This window comes from Lepidochelys olivacea (assembly GCF_965140295.1).
Source record: "Lepidochelys olivacea isolate rLepOli2 genome assembly, chromosome: 1".
In the NCBI taxonomy this organism is placed as follows: Eukaryota; Metazoa; Chordata; order Testudines; family Cheloniidae; genus Lepidochelys; species Lepidochelys olivacea.
The window spans coordinates 143575400-143584483 of NC_140411.1; the positions used below are offsets into that span (position 1 = coordinate 143575400).

At 37.7% G+C, this 9084-nt stretch overlaps 1 protein-coding gene across 1 annotated transcript in view; it reads left to right on the forward strand.

Moving 5' to 3' along the window:
* Nucleotides 1-8433, forward strand: part of MBTPS2 (membrane bound transcription factor peptidase, site 2) — a 47776-nt gene extending 39343 nt beyond the window's left edge. Inside the window, exons 10-11 of the mRNA XM_084617757.1 lie at nucleotides 2805-2880; nucleotides 3283-8433. Of these exons, the coding sequence (XP_084473883.1) occupies nucleotides 2805-2880; nucleotides 3283-3505 (299 nt within the window). The 3' untranslated portion in view covers nucleotides 3506-8433. The remainder of the gene's footprint in view (nucleotides 1-2804; nucleotides 2881-3282) is intronic.
* Nucleotides 8434-9084: the final 651 nt, after the last annotated feature.

A 9084-nucleotide genomic window follows, 5' to 3' on the forward strand; every position in this document is an offset into this window, starting at 1 on the left:
TTCTGTGGGTTGCATGGGTGTAACTGATTGGAACTTGGTAAACAATTTTGTGATGATGCAGGAGGAGGATCTCACTCTTAGCTGTGTAAATTTTCAAATAAGAATTATTAGTGGTTAAAAACATCCCTCATTTGTCAATAAAATAAGCCAATGTGGCTCTTAATACTCACAGGGAGCAGATGTGCTAAATAAGAAGGTGACACTTTTACATAGTCATTTTTCGGAGTAGCCTTGTATTTAACCCTTCCACCTTTTGTGTGTGTTATAGTAATCTGAATAAATTATCTCTTACTCCTTCTCCAATAACATTGTTTAAATTTCTACCGTTTATTTTTATACAGCTCTAGATAAACGTCTTGTAATTTTTTTTCACTGTTTTCTAAATGCATTAATGTCATTGTCATGATAGTCCTGAAGTATGGAGTAGCAGCACTTACTCCATAGTTGAGGTTGAAATGAGCTTCCAGTTGTAACCTGGATTTTCCCTTTGAGTGGGAGGCTAGTTTCTTCTTGTAAGCCACTATAATGTCCTTAAAAGTACCAATTCCCTCTTAAATCTCACATAGCCCATCTCAGCCCTGGTTGGACTTTTTCGGGGATATTTGATAAAGTTGGAAAATAAGTTTTTAAGTGATGGTATTTTAGATACTTTAATTGTTTGCTTTTTGAGCATTTGCCTTTTTTTGGGGGGGGCTCATATGTTTGAAGTGATTTTGCCTGCAAACCCCAAACTTATTTTGTTGGCCTCATGAAGAAGAGGTGCACTTTAATGTTGTGAAAGGTGTTATGGGAGGATTAAAAATATAAAGAGTTATTTCATGTGTAAGGAGCAATTTTGCATATAAACATTATCATTTATAATATATATGGTGCATTTGCTAACACTAGGACAGGGGTAGTCTATTTTTTGTCAAGGTCCAAATTTCTTGGTCAAGGTATAATCAGGGTCCAGACTCTAGAGAAAATAATTAATAAAAAATAATACTAATGATAATAAGTACATTAAAAGATTTTGGGGTCCATTCAAAAGCGTCCTGTGGTTCAGATTTGACCAGCGGTCTGCCAGTTGACTACCACTGCTCTAGGATATACTGCAGCAGCTGTTGGGTAGAGCTGAAGATAGATCATCATGAATTGTGGGCTAGGCAACTGAGGGGAAATGTGAGGGGTGGGAGTCTGGAAGGGTGGGGCATGGTCTGGTGCTTGAGGATTGTGGGGCATATTGAGTGGGTGCATGAGTTATGCTTCCCAGTCTCAGAATGTGGGAGGAGGTTCTCGGGGGGGGGGGGGCAGGGGCAGGGGCAGGACAGTGATAGGCTATAAAGGAGTACAAAGAACCATGGGGGTATGGAAGAGGTTTAAGGAGCCTGGGGGGCATGGAATGGAGAGATGGCATGGATGATAAAGTGCGGGCGATCAGGGTCAGGCATGGTGGGGAGTATACCAGGAGAGAGAGGGCAGAGTGCATGCACAAGGCAAGGAGGTGGGAAGGCATGGAAGAGGGTGAAGAACTATGAAAAGCAGAGGACATAGAGGGGACTACAGGAGGTGTGAATGCAGGAAACAGACATCTTTTCTCCATGTTATCATAACATTTTTTAGATACAAAACTCCAAATTTTGCAGTAAATAAAACTTCCCCATCTCCCTCTACCACCTACTATCCCTATAGCCTGCCTATGTTTAACACCTCATACCTCACCCACCTCTCTCCTCTGGGCTTGCTTTTGCTTCATGGGGTCTGTTGGAGCATGGCATCTTTGCTTATACACAAGTTCAGTTCAAAATTTTGGTGTGTGCGCTCACAGAAAAATCTTTTCAAATATGCTAAAATAGAGTTAAGGTTCAAAGTGAGGTTCAGTGGAATCCAGCTAATACTAAATCAGTCAATCAATCATGCTTCTTTTACAAAACTTCCACAATTTCGAAGAAACCCAAATGTTGAAGGCAATGGAGATCATCTACAGAATCTGGACTCTTCCCTAATGTCTGAGAACTCCTCATCGCGCGTTAGCACCCCGGGTGACTTACATTGCCTTACATGAAAAGTGAAAGTTTGAGAAAGGTGTAAATGACGAAGGTCAAGTCTGCTCAAGAAAAAGTTGGCTGGAATGGCTAGCTTTTGTTGGTAACCCCGCTCCTAGTTGAGAGGCATCTTAAAGAGTTCTTTTGCCAGTATAGTTTATGCCAATTCCCCAAATAAACTAAGCAAAATTGACTAAGGGACATTTTTTGCAGATATAAGTACATGTACACTAGAGATTTTTGCTAAAAGTTTCATATAGAACAGCACCCCTTACTGATGATACTAGCACAAATTTCTAATGCAGACCTGACCTAAAAACAAGGGGAGTGGTTAGAATGGAAACGTTAACACAACTTTAACTGCCTTTCTTGCTGTAATAGTCATTATTAGGTTACTCAAATCGGGGCTTAAACTATACAACATGTTCTTTAGGAGTACAGATGTTCACTTGTGATGTGTCTGAAAGCATATCATGTGCTTTAGATTTGATGTTACATGCATAGTATAAAGTACTAATTGTGTAATGTGATGTGTTGATTTTTCCTACTATCATTATGACTGCATCTGACTAAGAAATAATTAAGTGATTGTGTCAATGCGTTTTTTTTAAAAGTCTGTATTTGGGACAGTTCTTTATCCTGGAAGAAGTGTGGAAAACAAATAAAAATCAGATTTGCCATGCTACGCTGCTAATCTGAAACTAATTGTGCTATGTCTGTTGAATTGCCATTTGGTTTCATTTGCTGCTTTATTGCTTTTTCATTTTCTTTTTGTTTCAGTGAGCCTCAGCAGTTTTGTACCACGACACAACTTTCTGAGCATAGATCTGCCTGTGGTGATAGAGACCATGTGCAAGTATCCTTTGAAGTGTTCTCTTAGAACAAAAAAACAAATTGTTTGCAGTTTGCTGATCCAGCAAGATTTCAGGTGGATATCATTACTAGTTTTAAACTAGCTGCTTCTACTCTGGGAGCTGGACCACAGTTCTGAAGCATATCTTTAGGACATGAGGTGTGACTCATCCCCAAACTGATTGTTTGTGCACATGTCTAACTCAGAATGAAACTCCTTGCTTGCTGATGTTTGTAAGAATAATTCTGGTCACTTTTTTCTTTTTTAACTCTTGATGGTGAGTTTTTAGAGCTCTGATGAGAATAATAATTGTCTTGTTCTGTTCATTCCATCTGAAGCACCTGGCATCTGCCATTCTTACAGTCCTATGTTCTTCTGTTTTGTTCCTTAGCTAATCTCAACCAGATATCTAATTTCACTGTCAGGAGCCTTGGCAGTTATCAATGCAGTACCCTGCTTTGCACTGGATGGTCAATGGATATTGAACTCTTTCCTGGAAGCCACTCTTGCTTCACTGATTGTAGAGAAACAAAACAGAGAGCTTGTTGGCTTTTTAATCTTGCTTGCTGGCAGTGCACTTTTGGCTGCCAACGTGGCACTGGGACTTTGGATGGTGACAGCCCGATAGTACATTGGATACATTTCTGCATCTGATTACTTCCATGAATTCTCCAAGTACGCACACAGGAATGAAATCCATTGCCTTGTAAAACTTGCTCTGTCTGAGATAGGAATAAATTCCTTAAGATTCCATTGGAAGAAAGATTGGTGATTGGAGTTGTATGTTCATTTAACTCTGCAAAATCTTGTGCAGATAATTAATGGAAAAGTTGAAAGAATAAGAACTGTTCTCTTTTAATATTGTTTTCAAAGCACTGTGATCATTTTGGAGAAATTACACTGAAACAATTTTACAAGGAAAAGACTCAGGCTTGGTGAATTTAGATTCCAAAATGAAGGAATATATGTGACATTGAAATCTTGTATACTGCGGGGGGAAAACCTACTTGAGCTATGTTTTATAATTTGAATAAATATGAGATGCTCTGCATTGGCTCTGCTCAACCAGAGCAGATTTGGGTTGTTGGGTTTTTTTAAATTAGGTGGTGTACCAATTTGGAACCTGAAAAACTGAAGTCTGGGCTCACTTTTTATATTGATGCAAGGCCAGGTAAATTATTGCCATGTGTTCGTGAGGAATGAGTCATCCTATGCTTTAGTACCCTTCTCTTCCAGCTGGCTCTTAAGACTGGAAGCATGTTGTCCTCCCAAAGTAGATGAAATGTCAATTTCAGTGATGCCAATGTCAGTTGATAAATGGGTATGTGGAAGAATGACAAAACCTACCCATATGTTGTCTATGTTCCTTAAAATATTAAGTGTGTAATATTGTGCACCACTGAGAATATTTTTGAAGATACTATTTTGTGCATCAGCAATATCTTGAAAATAATTTGAAGTTCTGGTGTCCCAATAAGAATCGTGATTGCTGAAATAATACTATGCAGAATTATTCAAAAGTGAGTGGTAAGGTTGTGTGTGTGTGTGTGTGTGTGTGTGTTTGTGATTCAGAAAGTTAAATGTTATACTTGTTTCTGAATGTACATCCTCTGTAGCCATGTATGCAGTAGGATTGATATACAGTACCTCATTGGTGTTTGTCTCTTCCTAAAAGAGTTACTTTCCTTTATCAGTATTCATTTTAATCAAAGATGTTTAATTGAGCTTGGTCTTGGGTCATAGCTGAGAGAAAAAAGAATATGGTGATCTCTAAAGTGAACTATGTTGGCATGTGGCTTTGTCTTCCAAAATGTACAGGGGCCAAGTGATAGAAGCCTCTGTAATTTTAACTGAAGATTGAGTCCTATTCCCAGTGCTGCATGCATGCCCTGATAACTGCGGTATCCTGTATTTGACCATTGGTGTGTTACTCTGTTTTCTCGCTATAGCCGCACATTTAGGAGAATACAAATGGAGTGCTGTGAAAAATGTTTTCTCCTTAGATAATGTGAGCAGTAATGCACAGGTCGAAAGAACATGTTCATTTACTTGTTTTTTTGTTAGTTTGCTTGACATGTCTTAGATACAAATATTTTGAATTTACCTCTTTCATTTTTCTCTGGTCTGTCTTCTGACACGTTGTTTGGCACTGACCCTAACTCAGTAGAACTGATCAAATTTGTTATTTAATGGAACTGTCTTCAGTAGTTTAAAATCAGATGATCACTTTGTATGTATTAGAGTTGCAGTAATCTTCTCATATATAATCGTTAATGCCATTATGGCAGTTTCAAAAATATTCTTTGGGTAAAGTTTTAAATATAATATTTTGTACGTTAATATTTGTCCTCACTGCAGATATTTGTGTGACAATCTGTGCAGGCACAGTACTTGTCTGAGGGTGTGTAAAAAGGAGAGAGAGAGAAAAGGTGTTCTCCAGTAACTAGCTGCAAGTCTACTATAACTGTTCTGCTAATATGCTGCTGAATTGAGTCCCACTGCTCTGAAATTAATTGGTCATCTAATGTGTCCCCTTTACATTTGATTTAAAAGAAAATAATTCAGTTAATTTTGTTGTGGTTAGTGTTTCTGAAAGGATCAATTTTGCCACCCTTTGGGCTTGTCTGTACAGCGTGGCAAAGGGTGTGATTTGTGAAGTGCTCTAACATGTTGCAGTCTTATTGTCCCATGTAGACCCTAATGGTGCTCTCCAAGGGGTATCAAGCTCACGTTAACTTAGTCTTGTTGAGACCTTTTAGAGTGCTCCTGCAGGGTTTACGTGGGGCTGGGAGAGGGCAACCTGTTAGTGCGCTTTACAAATCACAGCCCTCTGGAGTGCTTTGCCGTGGCAAGTAGACAAGTCCTAACTCACATGAAGTAATACGGTATTCTGTAAAAAGGCCCATTAATTTCAGTGGGTCAGATTGTGCCATCACCTTTTAAATCCCCAGTTCAACAAAGCACTTAAGTGCATGCTCAAGCTGATCTCTGTTTAGCAAAGGACTTAAACGTGTACTTAACTTTGTACATACTTAATTTCACTGAAGTCTAAGTTTTGCTGAATAGGGATGGATTTAAGTATGAGTTTACATGCTTTGAAGTAGGGCCTACAGCCATTGATACAGAGATCAATGGGGACCTTGCTTAAAAGCTAAGATAGAGTGGGACTATTTGTGCACTACAGTAGTACCCGGCTTGAACAAACCCCTAAACAAATAGCTGCTCAGATTGGTTCAGCCTCATTGTCATGTACTTCTCTCCCAGCAAGTAAATTACTATAAAGGAAAAGTGCTATTTTGACCGTACAAGGTGCTCTCATTATTGGATTTTTGTTTTTTGTGTTTTGTTTGTTTCCTGGGAAAGAATGCAGTTCAAAGAATACGGACTGGGATAACTGACGGTTGTGTGGGTTTTTTGTAAACTTTTAGGTAATTTGTATTGTACAAAGGAATTTAACGTTGATTCTTCCTTTAATGTTTCACTGACATAAAAAGCTAAAATGAAAGTGAAATCTTTGTGTGTTTTCTCTTTATTTCAGTGGACTGATTAGAAGGCAGTTGCTCCTCTAAAATAGATTGCAGCAATATATTTACAGGATATATTGAACTGAGGAGTGTAAAAGAAAAAGAAGTTGGATTTTGGCTGGGTACCACTAATAACTTCTGTTTTTCTGTGTAGAAATCTGTATCAGATGGAAGAAGTGCTGTCTAATGGTCAGAAACATTGTAGGTAGCTCTTAATTGAAAACTGGCATAACTGTATACTTGTAACTGATCATTACTGAAATTCGGGTTTAGTGTATTTTTGTTTTTTTAATATGGAGTATCACATTTTTATATCAATGAATCATCTCTGTAGTATATTCTGATATTCTTTGTTATTTCATGTATGAATACTGGTAATTTCTTAATTGCAAAGTCTTAAATGCTCTACAGCAAGTTAGAATATAAAACTGGTGCACTTTCTTTTGAGTTAACGGAGATGGGTTTCTGTAGGAAAATTTGTATATCAGCCTTGCAAAAAGATCATTAAAATTTACCAGCTCAGGCACAAAATCTACTTATCTTTTTAAATAATAATGAAACAACTAATTATGTTTCACTCACTGTCAAATATATTCACCCAAGCAATAGTATTTTGCAATGCTGATGTTTATTCTGTGTTTGTGTGTATGTGAGCACATGCACACACTCGTTTACAGGTAACTTAAATCTGTAATCTCACATGTGTATGAAATGACTGGCTTTCTTTGGAATTCTAAAATTATAACTTGTTCTCCTCCCATAAATCACCCATAGGGATGTTTATACACTATAATAGCTGAATGAACTGCATAACATGGCTGGAAACAAAAATACAGATTTAAAATCAGTCTCATTTAGGGAAATTTTGGTCCATTAAAAACTTTTTCTTCTTTTTGAGAGGGCTCAGAAAGACTGTCTTTAGAACTTGCAGCTCTCCAAATGAGGGTCCTCACGTATTGTTTTGAGCAGAGAGGGGAGCATGGGAGAATACTACTGTACGTAACAGTGTTCTTGGCAGAGGGCTGTCACATGGCAGCTATAGTGTTTCAGTTTTGCTATTTACATTAAACAAAAAATGTACCGGTACTCACACTCCAAACATCTCATCAGTTTTCTGAACACCTCACAGGACCCAGCTTGTGGATGGCAAAAAATGTCCATTAACAAATAAAACATTGTTTAAGCAATTTTTACAGTTTCATATGAAATTACATGACATGTTTGTCTTTTATTCCTTGAGCCTAAATTATGCTCAGATACAAAATAATGTCACTTGTGAAAATGAACCTACCCAACATTTAGATGTTTATAAGTTGGTATCTAAATCAAATACAGAATAAATATGTGTAAAGCATTAGTTTTATTTACGTGAATTCAAACTCATTGCCTCAACCAATCTTGCCTCAGCTTCATTCTGCCCCTTGTGAGTAATACAATTGGATTTAACTCAGGTAGATCTAATATTGACGGTTATTTTACATCCTGTGTCCTATACTTCCCATATGATGATACATAAACTCACATTACTTAAACAAAATCATTTGGACCACGTTGTGGCATAGACCATATACTAATAAAGACTAGAAAAAATATGAGACTAAGACAATATGGGAACCATTACTTCAGCCAGGAATTGCCAGTGCACTAGCCACATCCATAACATTGGATAGAGAATGGGTGGCATAGAGTTGGCTATGCCCAGGTTTTCTCTTCGCTGCCTAGTTAGTGGGAGTTTTCTGGGCCTTTTACAATGCTGGGACAACAGCCAGGATCTGGATGTACAGTTCCACCCATGCCGTTTATGCTGGAATGGAATTTTAAAATAGTTTTGTAACTAACACTTCAGAGAATGCTCCTGTTTTCTGTCCTTTGTCAAATCACACAGCATTTGAGGCTTAGACACTTTTAAAACATTAAGTTTCAGAGGGGTAGCCGTGTTAGTCTGGATCTGTGAAAGCGGCAAAGAGTCCTGTGGCACCTTATAGACTAACAGACATATTGGAGCATAAGCTTTGGTGGGTGAATACCCACTTCTTCAGATGCGTATTCACCCACCAAAGCTTCTGCTCCAATACATCTTGTTAGTCTATAAGGTGCCACAGGACTCTTTGCCACTTTTAAAATGTTGTTTCCTTGATATATTTTCATAGATCAAATATGAAAAAATGATTTGGGAAGCCACAGTTTATTTGGTTATTTGGATATTGCCCAGTTCTAGATGTTCACTATTTTTTTTTCCCTAGCAATGTACTATGACTAACCTTCACAAGTACTTGGAGAAATTTTGGGCAGCAGTTTGTTGACGGTATAGAAGAGATTTCCAAATAAACACATCAGAAATCCAATGTTTTCTTTACAAAGCTGTTTTATTCCCCTCTGATTTTTGTATGGCTTCTGTTTAAGGTTTCAAGGTGCCCAAAATGTCCTTACCTGAAACCCATTTGTGGAATTTGTACTGTTTTAAAAATGTTCATTTTCTCTTTACATATTCTAGGTTTTTTTATACTGACTGATAGTAGTGGAATGTCAGATTTCTATATCAGTTGTTCCCACCATCATCATGTTTAGGAAAATGATTCACTCTGAAGATGTTCAAACCAAGCAGACTAACAAATGTATGGGGTATTTTTGTATTTGAACTGTGTACTGTGTATGTTTTTCCCCACTTCATCAACCAAACAAT